This window comes from Anabrus simplex, chromosome 14 (assembly GCF_040414725.1).
Source record: "Anabrus simplex isolate iqAnaSimp1 chromosome 14, ASM4041472v1, whole genome shotgun sequence".
Taxonomy (NCBI): Eukaryota; Metazoa; Arthropoda; class Insecta; order Orthoptera; family Tettigoniidae; genus Anabrus; species Anabrus simplex.
In genome coordinates this window covers 53,747,325-53,770,181 of record NC_090278.1, presented here as the reverse complement: position 1 = coordinate 53,770,181, position 22,857 = coordinate 53,747,325, and the positions used below count along the sequence as shown (strand labels likewise).

Genomic DNA, 22,857 nt, shown 5'->3' with positions numbered 1-22,857 from the left:
GAATCATTATGGTGGTACATGTGGTCTCACATGGAAACCGATTTTAGAGATCTCCAGACTTTCTTTATTTCATTCTTACATTGAGACAGTGGTTTCTAGTAAGGATGCGCCTCAGGCAATTGAGTTAACGTCTCCAAAGCCACCACCTCTCATTATCGTTATTATTATTATTATTATTATTATTATTATTATTATTATTATTCCTTGTTTAAACCGAACAGGATTTAGTTCACTTAATAGAGCTTGTGAAAGGTCACAAGTTGTCAGATTTCGTCTCGATGGCAAATAAAACATCCAGTTCTTTTAACTTGAGTCCTGTCATACTAGACATTAGTTTAAAATTACTGAAACCAGCCTCGAACCTAAGCAAGTGACGAAGAACACATCAACGACCCAAGAGAAAGATCTAATGCCGATTTGCTGATAGGTAAGGAAGGTAGGTATGCTTCGAAGGGCCTTAAAGTGTTCAATACAAAGAAATAGGTCGACCGGGCGAGTTGGCCGTGCGCGTAGAGCCGAGCGGCTGTGAGCTTGCATGTGGGAGATCGTGGGTTCGACCCCCACTGTCGACAGCCCTGAAGATGGTTTTCCGTGGTTTCCCATTTTCACACCAGGCAAATGCTGGGGATTTACCTTAATTAAGGCCATGGCCGCTTCCTTCCAACTCCTAGGCCTTTCCTATCCCATCGTCGCCATAAAACCTATCCGTGTCGGTGCGACGTAAAGCAACTAGAAAAAATGAAATAGTTCGAACTAATTAGGATGGCCCTTTCATGTCCGGATTTATAGCTGGTGGTCAATATCAGTCTCAGTAACACTATATCAACGATGTCCAACATATTAATATGTAGAATGAATGATATGAAGAGGATTGGAACCAACTCAGTTCCTTGTGGAAACCCACTGAAACAGAGATATCGATAAAAAACATAATCCATCTGTTGCATGTCCTCGATTCTTTAGACCGTGAGAGCCATATTAACTGTTCGTTTTGTCCATGTTGGTTATGAGAGTTAAGAGAATGGTCAGGTTAACATTAATTTCAATTTCCTTACCTAACACATTACCGCCATTCAGATGATCACGAATCCTAAATCGAGATTTTCCCAGGGAAAAGTCAACCAGCAACTTATCCACCTTCATGTAGTTGGTACCATTGTTGACAACTTCTTTACCGTGTATCTTGGCTAGAGCGGCGACGTCGTCTGAAACGGAAGAGGAACAGCATCAACAGTATTCACGTTTGTTCAGAATAATATCTCCTGGATGAAAGTAGGTAAAATGAGAGAAAACAAGATAATAAATGTACATAGTTCCTGGCGAGTTCAAAGAGGATCAAGAGGAGACTCCACACAAAAACTTTAAATTTTCAAAATAATTTAAATGGTTATTTCAGATCTATAGCAGTTGTGTTATGTTAATATAAATGACTCCCAATATAAGTGTTTGTAGTTATATTGGTTGTTAAGATGGAATAAGTGCCTGCAAGAGAGCGACATAAGGTCCCATTGTGTAAAGATAAACTGCTGTTAGTGTAAATACTGTGGAATGAGGGATACCATAGTCTTCAAATTACAAGAAGAAGATGAATCCCTACAGAAGCAGGAACGAGAAATATATGTTATTGGAGAATTATTCACTTTACTGAAAGTTTATTTAAAACCCATTTCCTCGTAGGTTTGTTTTCCTCACTTCACTAGCAACATTTTATCCTAAATATTAACTAATCACAGGAAGATGCTATAAGGTGTCTGTTTTTCTATACATGAATATTATAGGAAACGTAGATTCTCTATTTTACTATGATATTATTTACAGTTGATAAAAGAAAATTTTTAAGTTCAGAATTTGAAATACCTGAACATAAACGCATACAATTTCTAATAAAATGTTCCATTATGTCTTGCCAATGTATTGTACCTAAAAAATCTGTAATGAAAAAATTGAGGTTTGAGTACCGAAAGTTCGTTTTTAAAAATACCATTAAAAATCCTATTAAAAATTAAAAAATAACGAATCAAATAAATTTCTGGACTTCAACATTTGGAAAATATTCAATATTTCAAAATTTGGTTGAAAACGATCTAATTTTTTGGGTGAAGTCTCTCCTTGAAGGCTGAAATCTACAACCATAGGAACTGTATATTTTAATACGTATCTGCTGAAGGATTCTTACAAAACACAGCGTAGAATTCTCCGCGACTTCGGACGGGGAAGAGCAATACATTCCCAGTAACTTCATACGAGCCACTCGCTTCTATTCGAGGAATAGTCAGCCCCATGTCGATACGATAAGCGGCGACGTCAGATCTAAGACACAGAACAATATAATGTTAAAGGATACATTCCCCTTCTTCACATTTGACAATGTATTTTAATACTTTTTTGCAGCCTTTAGATGTTACGTAGTAAATGGATAGATTCGAATAGAATAAGCAAACAAAGAAAAATCTTGATATTAATTTATTATAAACATTCCACATTTTCAATACTTCTTGTGGCCATCCTCAGGTAGATTATATTATATATCTTAATCACATACAGTGACGAGTTAAAAACATGATATTACATATTGTAACGATGTTGTACAAATTAAAATAATTAGGATCATCAAAATAATTATTGCCTAACATAATTCAGTGGCAGGGTGGGCTTTGTCCTGGATGCCAAACAAAAAGCAGCAGAGCCACAGATGTGAATGTGAGGACCTGAGTGCTCTTGCTCCCTGAGTCACGTTTTATGCATCTCTCTTTCTAATAACTGTACTCACTTGACCGCAGCTACGGTATAGTTGCTGGCACCGTGGATGTTCATGTTGGAGAAGACTGCTCGGACTCTCACTGCTCCATTACCGTTCTCCATCGCGAGTTTCGGAATTAGAAGCGGCTCTATGGCGGGAAGGTCGATTTCCGCAATTCCTGAAACACAGAAGACATCACAGTGAGGCTCTTGAAAGGAAGTCAAACTGGATGACCATCCCCTGATCACATTAATTGGAGGGAAAAGCTTGGAAAGGGTAGAACACTCCGAAAAATGTAGGTATCGGCCAACGAAAGACAAGTGCTACGAAGGGCGTGACAATAAAGACGTGAGGTCTCAAATGTTCTAATATGAAGGTGGACAAAAAATAAAAGAATAGTTTTTTAAATCGGACTCGGAACTTTTCGTAAAACGAAGAATAAGCCGCAACATCGTGCTCTGAAATAACAGTGTTCAATATCGCCTGCACTCAAACGGGATTGGTCTAGCAACATTCTGTTCAGAAGTAACAGTGTTCTGTGTCGCCTGCACTCAAACGGGATTGGTCTAACAACGTTCTGTTCAGAAATAACAGTGTTCCGTACCACCTGCACTCCACCGGGATTGGTCTAACAACGTTCTGTTCAGAAATAACAGTGTTCTGTGTCGCCTGCACTCAAACGGGATTGGTCTAGCAACATTCTGTTCAGAAATAACAGTGTTCCGTACCACCTGCACTCCACCGTATTGGTCTAACAACGTTCTGTTCATAAATAACAGTGTTCTGTGTCGCCTGCACTCCACCGGGATTGGTCTAACAACGTTCTGTTCAGAAATAACAGTGTTCTGTGTCGCCTGCACTGCAACGGGGTTGGTCTAGCAACATTCTGTTCAGAAATAACAGTGTTCCGTACCACCTGCTCTCCACCGGGATTGGTCTAGCAACATTCTGTTCAGAAATAACAGTGTTCAATATCGCCTGCACTCAAACGGGATTGGTCTAGCAACATTCTGTTCAGAAATAACAGTGTTCTGTGTCGCCTGCACTCAAGCGGGACTGGTCTAGCAACATCTGTTCAAAAATAACAGTGTTCAATATCGCCTGCTCTCCACCGGGATTGGTCTAACAACGTTCTGTTCAGAAATAACAGTGTTCTGTGTCGCCTGCACTCAAACGGGATTGGTCTAGCAACATTCTGTTCAGAAATAACAGTGTTCCGTACCACCTGCTCTCCACCGGGATTGGTCTAACAACGTTCTGTTCAGAAATAACAGTGTTCAATATCGCCTGCACTCAAACGGGATTGGTCTAGCAACATCTGTTCAAAAATAACAGTGTTCAATATCGCCTGCTCTCCACCGGGATTGGTCTAACAACGTTCTGTTCAGAAATAACAGTGTTCTGTGTCGCCTGCACTCCAGCGGGATTGGTCTAACAACGTTCTGTTCAGAAATAACAGTGTTCTGTGTCGCCTGCACTCCAGCGGGATTGGGCTAGCAACATTCTGTTCAGAAATAACAGTGTTCCGTATCGCCTGCTCTCCAGCGGGATTGGGCTAGCAACATCCTATTAGAAGTAACAGTGTTCCGTATCGCCTGCACTCCAGCGGGATTGGGCTAGCAACATTCTGTTCAGAAATAACAGTGTTCCGTATCGCCTGCTCTCCAGCGGGACTGGGCTAGCAACATCCTATTAGAAGTAACAGTGTTCCGTATCGCCTGCACTCCAGCGGGATTGGGCTAGCAACATTCTGTTCAGAAATAACAGTGTTCCGTATCGCCTCCTCTCCAGCGGGACTGGGCTAGCAACATCCTATTAGAAGTAACAGTGTTCCGTATCGCCTGAACTCCAGCGGGATTGGGCTAGCAACATTCTGTTCAGAAATAACGGTGTTCCGTATCTCCTGCACTCCAGAGGGATTGGTCTAACAACATCGTATTAGAAATAACGGTGTTCCGTATCTTCTGCACTCCAACGGGATTGGTCTAACAACGTTCTCTTCAGAAATAACGGTGTTCCGTATCTCCTGCACTCCAGAGGGATTGGTCTAACAACATCGTATTAGAAATAACGGTGTTCCGTATCTTCTGCACTCCAACGGGATTGGTCTAACAACATCGTATTAGAAATAATGGTGTTCCGTATCGCCTGCACTCCTGCGGAATTGGTCTAGCAACATCTGTTGAGAAATAACGGTGTTCCGTATCTCCTGCACTCCTGAGGGATTGGTCTAACAACATCGTATTAGAAATAACGGTGTTCCGTATCTTCTGCACTCCAACGGGATTGGTCTAACAACGTTCTCTTCAGAAATAACGGTGTTCCGTATCTTCTGCACTCCAACGGGATTGGTCTAACAACGTTCTCTTCAGAAATAACGGTGTTCCGTATCTTCTGCACTCCAACGGGATTGGTCTAACAACGTTCTCTTCAGAAATAACGGTGTTCCGTATCTCCTGCACTCCAGAGGGATTGGTCTAACAACATCCTATTAGAAATAACGGTGTTCCGTATCTTCTGCACTCCAACGGGATTGGTCTAACAACGTTCTCTTCAGAAATAACGGTGTTCCGTATCTTCTGCACTCCAGCGGGATTGGTCTAGCAACATCTGTTCAGAAATAACAGTGTTCCGTATCGCCTGCACTCCAGCGGGATTAGTCTAGCAACATCTGTTCAGAAATAACAGTGTTCTGTGTCGCCTGCACTCCAGCGGGATTAGTCTAGCAACATCTGTTCAGAAATAACAGTGTTCTGTGTCGCCTGCACTCAAGCGGGACTGGTCTAGCAACATCTGTTCAAAAATAACAGTGTTCTGTGTCGCCTGCACTCAAGCGGGATTGGTCTAGCAACATTCTGTTCAGAAATAATAGTGTTCCGTATCGCCTGCACTCCAGCGGGATTGGTCTAGCAACATTCTCTTCGGGATTAACAAGTGGTAGTCGTAAGTGGTGGCTAAAAGGGCTCTTAGCTTGGGAGCGTGAGTTGGCAAACACGGGGCACTCAGCTGTGTCCTAGCATTGCTTCCATTTGCTTGTCCCAGGCTCCTCACGTTCATCTATCCTTTCCAACGTTGCTTGGTCAACACATGTTCCTTTCCCCCACGATGTTATTAGAGCACTCGAGGCCTGGGGAGTTTTTCATTTCCACGCCCTCGTGGTCCTTGTCTTCCTTTGACCGATACCTTCATATATTGATCTGTGGGATCCCTTTCATTTTTCTCTCTGATTAGTGTTATATTGTGGATGGTTGCCAAATTATACTTCCTCCTAAAACAATAATCACCAACACTCAACACTGGTTTCGATGACTTTTGAAACTACAGTAGTGATTGGGTGCAATGAACCGCAGTGGACACTCGAGGATCGGGGAAGGGAACCCGCGAAATATGAAAATGAAAGTTTTTTTAAAATTTGCTTTAGTCACACGACACAAATATATTTTATGCCGACGATGGGATAGGTAAAAGCTTGGCGTGGGAAGGAAGCGGCCGTCACCTTAAGTAAGGTACAGCCCCAGCATTTGCCTGGTGTGAAAATGGGAAACCACGGAAAACCATCTTCAGGACTATCAACAATGAGGATCGATCCTTCTATCTCCCGAATGCAAGCTCACAGCTGCGCGCCCGTAACCCCACGGACAACTCGCCCGGTGAAACTGAAAGAAGTGCACGGTTCATCCGTGGTCCGACAGTTCTGCACTCCGACCTGCCAACCAAGGAAGCGGCTCTAGCGTTGTTCTGCGCCTCTGTATTCGGGAGACAGAGAGGGACTGGTCCCCATTATCTGCTGAGCTGAGAATGGTTTTCCGTGGTTATCCATTGCTCTGTACTAAGGCGAATGCCGGGACAGTTCCTAGTAAAGACCACGGCCGCCAACCCTCTCACCTTCTCCGATACAGATCTTCTGGCCTGAGAGACAGCGTCACCGCCTAGGAGGCCCACTTCCCCCTTCAGAGAAGGTAGCTGTGCGGTTTGGGTCACGTAGATATCAGGGTTAGTTGGTACGAACCCGACCGTCAACACGCCTGAAGATGGTTTTCAGTGGTTTCCGATTTTTACATCAGGAAATGCTAAGGCTGTACATTTACTAAGGCGATGTTCGCTTCCTTCCCAGTCCTAGCGTTTTCTTTCCCTCTCCGTTGCTGCCACACCCGAAGGCCCGAGTTCAATTTCAGGCTGTGCCATGAAACTAGAAATTTGGTACGAGGGTTGGAACGGTCTGCACTCAGCCTCGGGAGGTCAACTGAATAGATGAGGGTTCGATTCCCACCTCAGCTATCCTCATACTGGTTTTCCTCGGTTTTCCACTTCAACTCCGGGATTGTACCCAATTTAAGGCCACGGACACTTCCCTCTTCCCCGTCTATCCCTTCGGATCTTCCCATTCACCCACAAGGTCCCTGTTTAGCCTAGCAGATGAGACCGCCTGGCCAAAGTACTGGTCCTTCTCCCCTGTTGTATCCCCCGACCCAAAGTCTCACGCTCTAGGACACTGTCCTTGAGGCGGTAGAGGTGGGGTCCCTTGCTGACTCCGAGCGAAAAACCAAAGCTGGTGAATAAATTGATTAAGAAAGAAAGAAAGTAGATTTGTGGGACGTTCAAAGAACTTAGATGGTGTTAAATGAGGAATGCACAATTTTATTTATACGGTCGTATTTCGTCCAGTTCGTATGTACAGATTTCAATTAGGATGTATAAGAAGCAAGACAAATCTGCAAGAACTCCTCCGAAAAGAAAAGCAAAGTCACCTTCCCTCTATAAAAATTTCGTTATCAATCTTACCCAAACTTGTCTTTTCACGACTTTGGTATGGTTTGTGTATTCTTATTGACTTATGGCATATGTACTGTACATGTTATATTTGCTTGTGCGTATTATTACAACGTGGTTTCACTTCAGTCCGACAAGTAACACTAAATAACAAGAAGGGAGCTGAATTATTTACATCAGGCAAACACCGAAAAATATGGTAATACGTATATCAACATAGAGACAGAAATAAATAAAAATATATTGAGTGAGGGTGAGAGGGTGTTTATTTCCGTAATTCCTCACTGAGCTTAATTATGAATATCTTGATAGATCATTTACTTAAGCAAGGTACTTACATCGAGATTAGTTTGTTGATGGTTATGTCTGGAGATTTCAAATGTACCTAGTCAAGTTGGCAGCAGTGATGAGCCATTAAAAAAATAGAGTGCGGCGATATTTTGCTTCTTAGTGAACATATAGCCTTGCGTGCCAAGTACTATACAAGAAAGCATGCATCAATACTTTCGCCCTCGTTACCACTTTCTATACACATACACGTAAGCGCTGAACGACTGTCGTTTATTTGTCTCTCGCAGAGCTGCCAACCTGCGTACTTATGAATTATGGGGACAAGGAAAGGACAGGTTAGAAGCTGCGAAGCTGCCTTAAGCCTCTAGCTTCCTGTGCAAAAGACCATTGGTCTGGACTGGTTAGGACAGGTTCAGGACAAGACCATTGGTGTGAACTGTTTAGGGTGGGGCCTGGAAAATACCGCCGGTCTGCACTGGTTATGATAGGGCCTGGAAAATACCATGGGTCTGCACTGCTTATGATAGGGTGTGGAAAATACCACTAGTCTGCACTGGCCTGGAAATACCACTTGTTTGGAATGTTTAGGAAAGAGTCTGGAAAAGACCACTGGTCTGCACTGGTTATGATGTGGCCTGGAAAAGACCACCGGTCTGCACTGGTTATGATAGGGCCTGGAAAATGCTACTATTTGCACTGGTTATGATAGGGCCTGGAAAATGCTACTATTTGCACTACTTATGATAGGGCATGGAAAATACCACTGGTCTGCACTGGTTATGATAGGGCATGGAAAATACCACTGGTCTGCACTGGCCTGGAAAATACCACTTGTCTGGACTGTTTAGGATAGGGCCTGGAAAAGACTATTGGTTTGTAGTGGTTACGATAGGGCCTAGAAAAGACCATTTATCTGGACTAGTTAGGATAGCGGCTCGAAAAGAACATTTATCTGGACTGGTTAGAGTAGGGCCTGGACAAAACCATTGGACTGGATAGGTTAGGGTAGGATCTGGACAAGACTTGTGATATGGAGGAAAGAAGAGGGGGTCTGGGGCGTAAGACCCCGGTTAGAAGTCGCTAAGTGGCCTTAGGCCTCTAGCTTCCTATGGAAAAGACGATTAGTACCGACCTCTACATTAAGGAAAGTTCCATGCTGTTCTGTAATCTAAATTGTTTCTTTCATTTGTTTCATTTACTTGTGCTTTTAATGTGCTGGGTTTGGTTATGCAATCCATTCACGACAATGACGTCACGTGGCAATTTCTGTTGGCCATTAATAATGCAAGCTGCTACTTCAGCAATGTAAATGGTGTGTAATGCTCTTTGCTAGGTTTTAAAAGTAAATGTACTTCTGGGGGCGGGATGGTGGGCTCCCGGACACTTCTCTCCTCGGACACTCATTCCAGGTCAGATTTTTTAAATTTCTACTTCCTTAGAATGTTAGAAACGAGGACTGAATTTTTACCCTTCGAGGTCTGCAAGACCTGCCAAAATCTTTGATTGTTGTCATTGCACTTTCTGCTTTGAAATGGTCATTAAGTATTGTAAGAACCCATCTACGGTGATTTTCTTTGAAATTAATTAAACCCTTTTAGTTGATAGTAAGTAGAATGTATCGCTTAGGCAATCTCTGCATTAAGGAAGTGTTACTATAATTACTGGAATAAGTTAATTAATGACTTACCTTTCTGCAAGTATGGTCGCAAGTGGTTGAAGGAGTTCTTGATACATGAGTTGATGTTCGGATCTGTCCTGTTGCATGGTAGAATGTATTCCGCTATAAAGAACAGAAATAGAAGAATTAAAATTGACATTCTGAAATGCAATGAAATAGTCATTACCTGGAAGAGATGATATGAAAAATGATTGGATGGAAGGAGAGGAGTGGGTATTGACGGAAAGAGAATTGAATGTAGAGGGTGCATTAGAACTATACCGACAAAAAAAAATCTTAATGTTATTTTTAGGAACGGTGGTGCTGTCGGATTGGCGGAGACAATTTTCTTTTTGAGAAAAAGAGGTTACTTCCGGGCGAGGGATTCAAATTGAAAAAAATGCCGTATTTGCTATACCAGAGAGCCGGTCGCTGCCTGTTGCTGTACTTCAGAGGAGGGAAGAGAAGGGAAGGGAAGGGAAGGGAAGGGAAGGGAAGGGAAGGGAAGGGAAGTGGGAGACGGAGGTAATGCTCGGTGTGAATGCACAAGTTTCTCGTTCTTTTCGCGTAGTCGCTTCCCAGCCCTAGTACGCACTGTACAGTTTGCTCTGCCAAAAGCTAACTACTATTTGAACCCAGTACAAAGAGGAGATTAACTTATACCAAGAATACAGACAAGATTTTAGGTCATTCGCGACAAACCACACATCCTGAACAGAGTCCAAAAGTTACTACTACATGAGAACTGTGCATCGAAGTAGGAGGGGGGCATATTGTAATCAAATCATTGGGTGTATTGTCTCCTTCGTTCATTATTTCATTACATTTACAGCGTTGTGAGTGAAGGAATACACAGTCGTGCGGGGGCTGCGTTGCATCTTCGAGCATGTTAAATAATATTTATTTATTTATTTATTTATTTATTTATTTATTTATTTATTTATTTATACATTATTATTTTTCTTCAGATCTACAGTAATATCTACCTTAGTGATCCTTAATGGGGAAAAATAACATTTGACGTGACTACAGTAACCCACACCATGAACCATCGCTAATTAGATTAAATTAATAATAATACTTAACCAAAAAACAGTAATAAGATACCATATGCTGAGAGGTCGAACCTATGTATCGACATTTGTAGACTTCAGGAAAGCATACGAGTCCATCGACCGTGATGTATTGCTTAACATACGCCTACTTGCAGAAATGGGAGTCAATGAGAAACTGTTGGTGATAATAAGGGCAACACTAACTTATACCAAATCCAAAGTAAAGTTCCAACGATGTCTCTCTGAATCCTTTGAGATGAAGACAGACGTTCGACAGGGAGATGGGATGTCACCTCTTTTGTTCAACTGCGTACTCGAGAAGGTATATGCATGGAGAGTATTTCTGTACGGAAGTGAGACCTGTTCACTAGGGATGGCAGAGAGGAAGAGGGTAGTAACCTTTCAACAACGGTGCTATAAAAGAAGACTGAAAATTCTTTGGACAAATAGAGTTACTAATGTGGAAGTAAATGGAAAGAGTTTGAGAAACCCAGACCTTGTCAATTAATACGAAGAAAAGAATAAATATATGGATTGGACATATAATCAGGCATGAGAATTTACTAGCTTTGATCCTGGAGGGCTCTGTGAAAGGAAGAACTTGTAGAGAAAGGCCTAGACTGGAATATATTGGTCAACTGGTGGAGGAGCTGGGATGCCATTCTTATGTAGAACTGAAGAGAATGGCACAAAACTGGAACCTTTGGAGAGTTGCAGCCATCCAACCTTAGGGTTGTAAACTTTATTATTATTACACTCATGTTCATAAAAAAGCCTTTAAAGACTAGAGAGGAAGTTCATATTCGCAGGACATGTTCATTAGTATGTTCTGCAGAAACGATTAGCATTTCAGTCACCTAAGTTCAGCATGTGTCCTGTTGCCTAGTAGGCACTGGGTCCTCCATGGGCACTGATAACTTGTTCCATGCGTGATGGCATCGACTCGTATAAGGCGCGAATGGTGTCCTAGGGTATAGCCATCCATGCTGCATTCACCTGGTTCCACAGTTCATCTTTGGTGGTTGGCATTGGGTCACAGCGCCGCACCCGTCGTTTCACCATATCCCACACATTTTCGATTGGCGACAAGTCCGGTGATCGGGCGGGCCAGGGCAACAGTCTGGCATCCTGTGATAAGAAGGAGGCACGTGTTCGTGCAGCAACATGCGGTAGCGCATTGTCCTGCTGAAATATGGTGTCTGGGGTGTCGTGCAGAAAGGGTATGGCTACGGGTCGCAGGATGTCATTCATGTAGGTCAAACTGGTCACAGTGCCCTGGACACGCACCAACTGTGATTTGCGGTTGTACCCAACAGCATCCCACACTATAAGGCCTTGATATGGCGCTGTATGTCATGTGCAAATGCAGTCATTGTGATGCCTCTCCCCCTGTCTGCGGCGAACCAAAATGCGGCCATCATTTTCAAACAAACAGAACCTGGATTCGTCCGAAAACACTTTGTGCTGCCATTCCTGTCCCCAGTGACGTCGTTCCATACACCATTGCAGTGTAGCATGTTTATGCACATTAGTCAAAGGTAGGCGGAGAATTGGATGACGCGCCGGTAACCCAGACCGTAATAAACGGCGACGGACTGTCACTCCTGATAGTGTACGATGTGTTACACTGTTCCACTGTTGCGCCAGAGACGAAGAGGACGCAGATCTGTCCTGCTATGCTATTCGATCAGGTGTCGATGTTCTCGGAGGGCGGTCGGGGTGGTGTGACCAGACCCATCTCGTTGTGTTCTACGGCCTTCTGTGTACACACCCATTACACTGCCGGCACACTTCGTCCCACACGAGCAGCCTTTTCCCGGATGGATGCATTGCGTTCTCTCATGCCAATAATGCACCCTCTTTCAATCTCACACATTTGACGGTACGGTTCTCGCATACGTCTGAGAGGAATCCTACACACGTGCTCAAGTCACACTGATCCATTACCATCGGTTTATAGCAACAACGAGATCCTCAGGCACATTTTACCAGTCGGTGGTGGTGTGCGGAGATATCGATGTAGATCTTGAACCTGAGGGCCGACATTGTTCAAATGCTAATCATTTCTTCAGAACCTACTAGTGCACATGTCCTGCGAATATGAACTTCCTATCCCTAGTCTTTCAAGGTGTTGTGGTTTTTGTAAACATGTGCGTATTATTAAAGACTTTAGAGAACTTATCATGTATTGCCAGTGATTTGACGAGTAAACACGTGAAGTGTAGAAAAGTCTTGTGAAATCTTGAATTTGACAAACAGGCTTTAAGGGAGTATAGTTGCCCAGTTGTATTTCCTCTTAAAACGATAAACATTACCATCACCAAACCCCAGTCCGATGTATGCTGTAGAAAGTGGTCCGTACTCTTCCTCATGTAATACCTCCTTACATAACAGAAAACCAGTTCTTCCACAGAGGACATCCACACCTTTCAATAATCAAGGAAGTACGCCAGATGTGTCCTTCTTGGAACAGGCGACAGGGAATCTCATCTGAGCCTCGTGTACATCATTCAACCTTACTTAAAATTCCATCTTAACAAATACATATTGTATGTACGAATTACAAGTAAAGAAAGGGTTGAGAATAATGTTATTGTCGTCGTTTGGGTCATCAGTACATAGGCTGGTTTGATGCAGCTCTCCATGCTGTGCTAACCTTTTCATTTCTACGAAACTACTACACCATACATCTACTCTAATCTGTTTCTACCTCTACCGTTCTTACCTCTTCCCTCAAAAACTTACTGAACAAATCAATGGTGTCGTAAGATGTGTCCTATCATTCCATGTCTACCTTTTGCTCTAATTTTACCAAATCGATCTCCTCTCACCAATTCGATTTAGTTATCTCTTCATTCGTGATTCGATCTACCGATAATACATTCTGAATTCTTCAGTAACACCACGTTTCAAAAGCTTCTATTCTCTTTCTTTCTGAACTAGTTATCACCAACCAACCAACCAACCAACCAACCAACCAACCAACCAACCAACCAACCAACCAACCAACCAACCAACCAACCAACCAACCAACCAACCAACCAACCAACCAACCAACCAACCAACCAACCAACCAACCAACCAACCAACCAACCAACCAACCAACCAACCAACCAACCAACCAACCAACCAACCAACCAACCAACCAACCAACCAACCAACCAACCAACCAACCAACCAACCAACCAACCAACCAACCAACCAACCAACCAACCAACCAACCAACCAACCAACCAACCAACCAACCAACCAACCAACCAACCAACCAACCAACCAACCAACCAACCAACCAACCAACCAACCAACCAACCAACCAACCAACCAACCAACCAACCAACCAACCAACCAACCAACCAACCAACCAACCAACCAACCAACCAACCAACCAACCAACCAACCAACCAACCAACCAACCAACCAACCAACCAACCAACCAACCAACCAACCAACCAACCAACCAACCAACCAACCAACCAACCAACCAACCAACCAACCAACCAACCAACCAACCAACCAACCAACCAACCAACCAACCAACCAACCAACCAACCAACCAACCAACCAACCAACCAACCAACCAACCAACCAACCAACCAACCAACCAACCAACCAACCAACCAACCAACCAACCAACCAACCAACCAACCAACCAACCAACCAACCAACCAACCAACCAACCAACCAACCAACCAACCAACCAACCAACCAACCAACCAACCAACCAACCAACCAACCAACCAACCAACCAACCAACCAACCAACCAACCAACCAACCAACCAACCAACCAACCAACCAACCAACCAACCAACCAACCAACCAACCAACCAACCAACCAACCAACCAACCAACCAACCAACCAACCAACCAACCAACCAACCAACCAACCAACCAACCAACCAACCAACCAACCAACCAACCAACCAACCAACCAACCAACCAACCAACCAACCAACCAACCAACCAACCAACCAACCAACCAACCAACCAACCAACCAACCAACCAACCAACCAACCAACCAACCAACCAACCAACCAACCAACCAACCAACCAACCAACCAACCAACCAACCAACCAACCAACCAACCAACCAACCAACCAACCAACCAACCAACCAACCAACCTGATCTGCATTTAGGGCAGTCGCCCAGGTGGCAGATTCCCTATTGGTTTCTTTACCTAGTCTTTTCTTAAATAATTGCAAAGAATTTGGAAATTTATTAAACATGTCCCTTCGTAAATTATTCCAATCCCTTACTCCTCTTCCCATAAACGAATATTGGCCCCAATTTTTTCTTCTTTGAATTCCAACTTTATCTTCATATTGTGATCTTATCTACTCTTCAAAATACCACTCAAACTGATTCGCCAACTAATGTCATTCCACGCCATCTCTCCACTGACAGCTCGGAACATACCACTTAGTCGAGCAACTCGTCTCCTTTCTTCCAAGTCTCCCCAGCCCAAACTTTGAAACGGAATACACCCAGAACAAATCGAGCTGCTTTTCTTTGGATATTTTTACCGGTTCTTGATTCCAGTAACCCTGGTGAGGCTCCCATACACTGGAACCATACTCTAGTTGGGGTCTTGCCAGAGACTCATGTATATACCCTCTCCTTTACATCCTGAATATACCCCTATATACCCTCATAATCATGTGCAGAGATCTGTACCCTTTCGTTATAATCCCTTTTATGTGATTACCCCAATGAAGATCTTTACTTATGTTAACACCTAGGTACTTACAGTGATCCCCATAATGAACTTTCACCCCATCAACACAGTAATTAAACCTGAGAGGACTTCCCCTATTTGTGAAACTCAAAACCTGTTCATCTCACAACATTGTCGAGGTCATTTTGCAGTTGCTCACAATCTTGTAACTTATTTATTACTCCATACAGTATAACATCGTCCTCAAAACGCTTTACGTTTGATTCTAGTTATTTATTTATGTCATTTATATAAATAAGAAAACATAAGGGTCCATTAATACTGCCATGAGGAATTCTCCTCTTAATGGTTACACGATCAGATAATGCTTCACCTACTCCACTCTTTTGTCTAGTCCAATTTCAATCATTTTTGCCAGTAGTCTCCCATTATCTGCCCTGTCAAATACGTTGGATAGGTCAATTGCCATACAATACATTTGACCTCCCGAATCTTGGATATCTCGCTGGAATCCTACAATTTGAGCTTCAGTGGAATAATCTTTCCCCGAACTGCCTTCTATCTAAGTAGTTATTAATTTCGCAAACATGTCTAAAATATATAATAACTTCCATACAATGCCTCGCTCCAGATGAAAGTCTTCAAAAACATCATTCTAATTCCTATATCAATGTTCGAAGTGAGTCAATTTGTTTTCTTAAGAAATACCTTACTGTGCCTCCGTGGTCGAGAGGGCAGCGTGCCGGCCTCTAACCACTGGGTTCCGTGGTTGAAATCCCGGTCACTCCATGCGAGACTTTTTCTGGAGGAAGTGGAGGCTGGACAGGTTTTTCTCCGGGTACTCTGATTTTCTCTGTCATCTCTCATTCCAGTGACATTCTCCAATATCATTTAATTCCTGAGCCGGTCGAGTGACTGGAAAAACAGCCTGGGGCTTTTCAGGAAAGGCTTTCCTTGCTTGTGCTAGTCTGCATGGTACGTTCTCCTTACTTCCGCCATCGTTAGATATTCTACAACGCAGGGAACAATATTCACCTACCTTTATATCTTCCTTTCCTAATTTAATATTTCCTCCACCACCTGACTTGTCCGGCTCCATGGCTAAATGGTTAGCGTGCTGTGGCCTTTGATCCACCGAGTCCCGAGTTCCATTCCCGGCCGGGTCGGGGATTTTAACCTTAATTGGTAAATTCCAGTGGCTCTGGGGCTGGGTGTGTGTTTGCCGTATTAAGCGTTAGAATTCATCGTAGGTAGGGTCCCATCCTCATAGACGCGCAGGTCGCCCATATGGAGTCAAATTGAAAGACCTGCATCAGGCTTCTTCGGAGGCCAGACGCCATTATTATCACCTGACTTCCATTCGACTGCACCCCATTACTTTTGTTTTGGAGATATTTACAAATCATTTTCATCTTGCATTCGTTCTCCAAGACTAAGTTCATAACGTTCAGCAATTGCTCCAGATCTGCTGCAGACTCAGCTATAATAATAATAATAATAATAATAATAATAATAATAATAATAATAATAATAATAATAATAATAATAATAATAAAATGGCAGGCGTGCCACCTTTCAAAAGTAAAGAAATACGGAGACTTTTTCGGCATACCGTGACATATTACGACACATCATTTAACACATTAGGCTACAGTACTCAATTACGCAATTTCTCTTATTTATTTATTTATTTATTTATTTATTTATTTATTTATTTATTTATTTATTTATTTATTTATTTATTTATTTATTTATTTATTTATTTATTTATTTATTTATAAATACCGAAACACAGCATGCCTTTGAGCTTTAGAACACATGACTATTCATTATAACTGCCTTAGACGTCTTCATAAATGTCTGAACTAAAATTATTCTCAAAGTAGAGAATTACTTTTCGGAAAGCATTGAACTGAACTGTGTTACTGTCCATGTAAATATGCTAAAATAGTCTCACAGTTGGCACTGGTTAGAGATTCTGTCATATTTCAGAATACCACCAGATGATTGCATCTCTCTTGCCAGTGCGCACTGAACGTTCGTTTTCTCCAGCTACTTAAAGAACGAGGGAAAACCTGGGATTTTAAAAAGTACAGGAAGACTAAATCTGGTCTGAAAATCGGGAGATAAATCTCTGCGATAAGAAGAGAGGGAGGAAGGACCAAAAAAACGGGAGTCTCCCGCTTAAATCGGGGGAGATGGCATTACACAGATAGTTTAATCGAAACTGTACGGAGGAGTCGTTTGGAATTTTTTGGACACATTTTTAGGAGGAATAATAATAGACTCACACAAAAGTTATTCAGATTAATAAATTCCCCAAACATGAGAATAAATTGGCTGGAGGAAACAAGAGGAGACCTGAATGAATTGAACATCAGGCAGTATTAATGGACCTTTATGTTTTCTTATATCTATCAATGATATGAGTAAAGAAGTTGAATCAGAGATAAAGCTTTTTGCAGACGATGTTATTCTGTACAGAGTAATAAATAAGTTATAAGATTATGAGCGGCTGCAGGGTGACCTCGAAAATGTTGTGAGATGGACGGTGGACAATGGTATGATGATAAACGGGGTTAAAAGTCAGGTTGTGAGTTTCACAAATAGGAAAAGTCCTCTTATGTTTAATTACTGCGTTGATGGGATGAAAGTTCCTTATGGAGATCACTGTAAGTATCTAGTATTAATATAAGGAAAGATCTTCATTAGAGTAATCACATAAATAAAGGGTACAGATCTCTGCATAGGGTATTTAGGGGTTGTAGTACGGATGTAACCCTCACCATGATTACTTGATTCAAGAACTGGAAAAAAATCCAAAAAGAAAAAGCAGCTCGATTTGTTCTGGGTGATTTCCCACAAAAGAGTAGCGTTACAAAAATGTTGCGAAGTTTGAGTTGGGAAGACTTGGGAGAAAGGAGACGAACTGCTCGGCTAAGTGGTATGTTCCGAGCTGTCAGTGGAGAGATTCCGTGGAATGACGTCAATAGACGAATAAGGTTGAGTTGTGTCTTTAAAAGTAGGAAAGATCACAATATGAACATAAAGTTGGAATTCAAGAGGACAGATTGGGGCAAATATTCATTTATAGGAAGGGGAGTTAGAGATTGGAATAACTTACCAAGGGAGATGTTCAATAAATGTCCAATTTATTTGCAATCATTTAAGAAAAGACTAGGAAAACAACAGATAGAGAATCTGCCACCTGGGCGACTGCCCTAAATACAGATCAGTAGTGCAGTAATGATTGATTGATTGATTGATTGATTGATTGATTGATTGATTGATTGATTGATTGATTGATTGATTGATTGATTGATTGATTGATTGATTGATTGACGACATCAGGACTTCAGTAAATAAACACACATTTGTAGTGAAAACTAGCAGCGGAACTGGTACAAAATGTTCAGAAGAACGGAAGAGGCAACACAGCGAGTTTGTGAAGAAATTTTGGAAGAAAGAAAGGCGAGAGTCATCAAGCCAATGAATAAGTTCCAACGCGCTCTGTGAATGAATGTAACGAAACATGATTTTAATAATAATTTTACTGGTTTTACGTTCTACTAACTATTTTTAGGGTTTTTGGACGTACCGAGGTACCAGAATTTTGTCCCGGAGTTCTTTTACATGCCAGCAAAACTACGGACACGACGGTGGTGTATTTGAGCACCTTCGAATATCATGGGACTGGGCAGGCATTGAACCCACCAGTCTGACCTTAGAAGCCTAGCTCTGCTGTGGTCTGAGTCTCTCAACCCAGACAGTTTCAAAAACAATACTTTATTTCCTGGTAAGGACTAAGAACGAGGTGTTGTTTGCCCTTCGTTGGAAGAGTCTCGACTCGCGACACGTGCTCACAAGGGCATGTGAGCACACTTCAGACATGCTGGTTCCAAGGCGCGGTGCCATCACAATATGACCTCTATTGAATTCGGGGAGGTCGCCCACTTTTCCCATTCTGACGCCAGAGTCTCATTCACCACCAGTGACAATCGCTTCCAGTCCATTAGCTGTTTACATCTGCGCGTGATTCACTGTCCGGTTCCCGCCCCTGAGACAAAAACTAACCACGGGAAATTCCACAGGACTGTTCATTTCACTCAAAAAATTGCACTAGCCTGCTAGCCCCACTTCCTGTCATATTCACTCCGAGTGTCATAATGTTCTGGTCACAATTACAGGGTCTCTCACATAAACTCAGACCGAACGGACGGGGTTCTACTCTGCGCTACAGCAGCTCGCCTCAGCCCAACTTCCGTCGCGCGCGGCCGCCCTGCTTTAAGCGTAGGCCCTATATGCAATCTTCTTTACGAAATCTTACCTTATAAAATATGGTGGAAGTGCCATCTAGTGATGGGATAATCGAATACAAAATAATCACTCATTCGATTATTTCATTTCATTCCACTAATCGATTATTTTTTCGGTTATTCGATTATTCATTTGAAATTCCATTCGAATGATTGGAGCAATTGAATAGGGAATGCTTTCGAAATAACGGAATGAAAAGTAATCCTAATGTTGTCATCAACTCATTAATCTAATCACGGGGAAATTAAAATTGCGTATCTCCAATCCCTTACAGGAAATGTGTGGGTAAGACGAACGGCCTCCGATAAGCCTTCCGAAAATAAGACGAACTCCATACCTATGAATGAATCATACACTCAGATACCATCACTTAAAATGCACTGATTGATATATTTATTGATTACTTGGTTCACCAAATTTATCAAATCATGAATTAAAATTCGTCAGAACTTTCTCTAAAATATGGCAAAGTCACTAGCTTCGAAATTCTGTCGCTATATAACTTCAAAAATACTCCAGATCGCTAAATAACGAACTTTATATTACGGATATTAAAGTCAGTTAATTCTGTAATTAAATTACAACATTTGGGGTGGCGTGCACCAACCAAGAGTAAGTTCTACTTCCGTAGTAAAGTACTCTTGGGTTGCGTTCACAAAATACTACTCTCCAACTCCGAGTAAACTCGGAGTTAACTCTATCCGTTCATAAAAGTAAAGAGTTAACTCTACAAGGCGTTCAGAAAATGCTTTCGAGTTAACTTAGAGTATACTCTTTTTACTCTGCGTAAATAGGTGGGTAAATTTAACTCGACATGCGCAGCAATGCATTCATTGGTGGCGGTGAGACATATTAACTGCGGCTATAATGACATGGCAATGAATTCAAATTATTTTCAGTTGTTGACAAAGAAGGGCGTTATGTATTGAATAAGGGGATATTTTCATTTAAAACAGGAAAAATAGGCACCGTGCCAATTTTAATAATCGGCGGAAATAACATGATTGAATTTTTATAAGAAAACCCATGTTATGAATGAGCACCTGATTTATTAACCTCAACTTTATGAGATTTCCTTGGGAAAATGCAACGTAACTTTTTAATATTTTAGATGACCTTCTGAATGAGACCATTTAATTATACGATCAGAAATACCACACTGCGCATTTATAATTCTCACGAAACCGATCTGTACGAATCAGGTGCTAAGAGCCAAATTACAACCAGATTTTTTTTCGTGGGTCTTGCAATGGTCTATCTCGTTCCCCGATTTTGGATTTAGAAAGTTTAGGGCCAATGACTCTGAGTAGATGTTCGAATGCTGATCCGGCAATCGGAAATGTTGTTTAAATTCGGTTTCGTCGTAGTTGTTAACAACATAATCTTTACAGTTAGTTGTCCTAAATGGCTTATCGTGCATCAGTGCGGAGCCGATGTATTGGTATTCATCATCAATGTAATCAGATTGTTCCTACGAGGTAAAGAATAACGGATACTGTTTTAAGGCACAACTTGGCGAGGAAAGTAGTAATAACTCATATAGCACGCTGCTATGAGGAAACTCGCCTGGAAATTAGACATTAAATTCCTCGCAAATGAGGTTATGGTAAAACAAATAACCTTCCTTAATTGATTAGCCATATTCTGTTACTCTGTATTCACTCGAAGCGTTCACGAAATACCGTTACTCAGAGTTAACTTTACCAGTTACTCCGCGATACTCTACTCTACTCCAACTCTACTCGAAGTCGTATTTTGTGAACGCAACCTTGAAGTCAGCATTCGGCGACTTCCATACGAGAGTAAATTACTTCCGAAGTATTTTAGTCCTCTAAGATACTCCTGGACTAAATTACTACAAGAGTAAAATGTTGAAGAGCACCATCTTGTAGTATATTACTAAAGAAGTAAATAACGTACGAATATAGGTTAGAATTTACTCTCACGTCGTGCATGGAGTAAGCTAAGTTTAGACTTGTTGACTAATGATAATATCGTGCCGTATATGAGAGGAAAGACGTTTCAAACGTGTTTATGGATTGCTTAGATTATATTGACGATCTCGACGCAGTAAACGATGGGAAATGTAATAGTGCGTAGACCTACAGTGAGTGAAAGGCGAGAGCCGTATAATGTGCACACGGAGAGTTTCAGGAACGTTTTTGGTCTTAGGAAGGAATCCTTTACTTTCCTTCTAAATCTACTTGGAGATCACTTACAGCTGAATTCTTGTCTTAATTTTGTTGTATCTCTAAAATTACAGTTGCTGTGTGCCCTACGAGTGTTTCGTACCGGAACATTTCAGTACGGTACAGTTGCCGGTGATCTAATTAACGTTTACCGCACAACTGCTGGCCGTATCTTTCATCGCGTGGTTAAAGCACTAGTTGAGGCTAAGAGGGAGGTACGCCTGCAAATGATGATCGTTCGGAAAATAAAAGGATATTCTTCACGTTGGCAGGTTTCCACACGTCGTGGGTGCAATTGACTGTGACTGCGCGCATATTCCCATTTATTGCCCTCTCGGTGACAACGGTGAACTTTTCAAAAATCGGAAGAGGTTCTCTTTTTTTTTTTTCAATTTGCTTAACGTCGCACCGGCACAGATAGGTCTTATGGCAACGATAGGGCAGGAAAGGCCTAGGGATTGGGAAGCGACCGTGGCCTTAAGGTAGGGCCTACAGACCCAGCATTTGCCTGGTGTGAAAATGGGAAATTTTCGCTGTGGATGTAGGCCATCTGTTTGAAGAAACCGCCATCAGTTTTAATTTTTCCCGCGTGTCCATGACTTTCTGCTTTGCTTTTAAGTCCTTCTACAGAATCGTAACTTGCTTTTCACTGCGTTTTCCGTCACTCGAAGCATTGAATTCTTTCGCCACGACTTTCCATGAATTTCCTTTCTTATCCAGCATCTTTATGTAGTGTTTCTTACACCTTATATCCTTTGCATAGATCGTCATTATCTCTATTAACAAGCATTTATCTTTTTCGCTTACATTTTTCCCCCGTTTCCTATCGCACATAACCTTATCTATTTGGATTTCTTTAAAGAAGATACACGAACACAGCACTACTCCGCGAGTAACGAACGCTACTTCTGCAGTAGTAACTAAAAGAGTAAATAATTGTACTTCAACTCTCCGACGTTACTTCCGGAGTAAATAACTCCCGTAGTAATTTACTTCTGTAGTATGGACTTCTTTAGTAAACGCTACTTCCGTAGTAATTTACTCCAAGATGGTGCACGACATCCTTGGAGTCATATTTAAAAAAAGCGTACCGTATTTCTGTTTTTCGTAAGAATTCATCAGTTCGCTTATTTCAATCGACTTTTCATCCGATACACTTAAA

At 41.9% G+C, this 22,857-nt stretch overlaps 1 protein-coding gene across 1 annotated transcript in view; it reads right to left on the bottom strand.

Moving 5' to 3' along the window:
• LOC136885780 (protein takeout) overlaps nucleotides 1-22,857 on the bottom strand; it is a 79,789-nt gene that overhangs the window by 6,550 nt on the left and 50,382 nt on the right. Inside the window, exons 2-5 of the mRNA XM_067158517.2 lie at nucleotides 9,489-9,581; nucleotides 2,771-2,918; nucleotides 2,177-2,310; nucleotides 1,056-1,205 (exon numbers count right to left, since the gene is read on the bottom strand). Coding sequence (XP_067014618.1) covers nucleotides 1,056-1,205; nucleotides 2,177-2,310; nucleotides 2,771-2,918; nucleotides 9,489-9,581 — 525 coding nt within the window. The remainder of the gene's footprint in view (nucleotides 1-1,055; nucleotides 1,206-2,176; nucleotides 2,311-2,770; nucleotides 2,919-9,488; nucleotides 9,582-22,857) is intronic.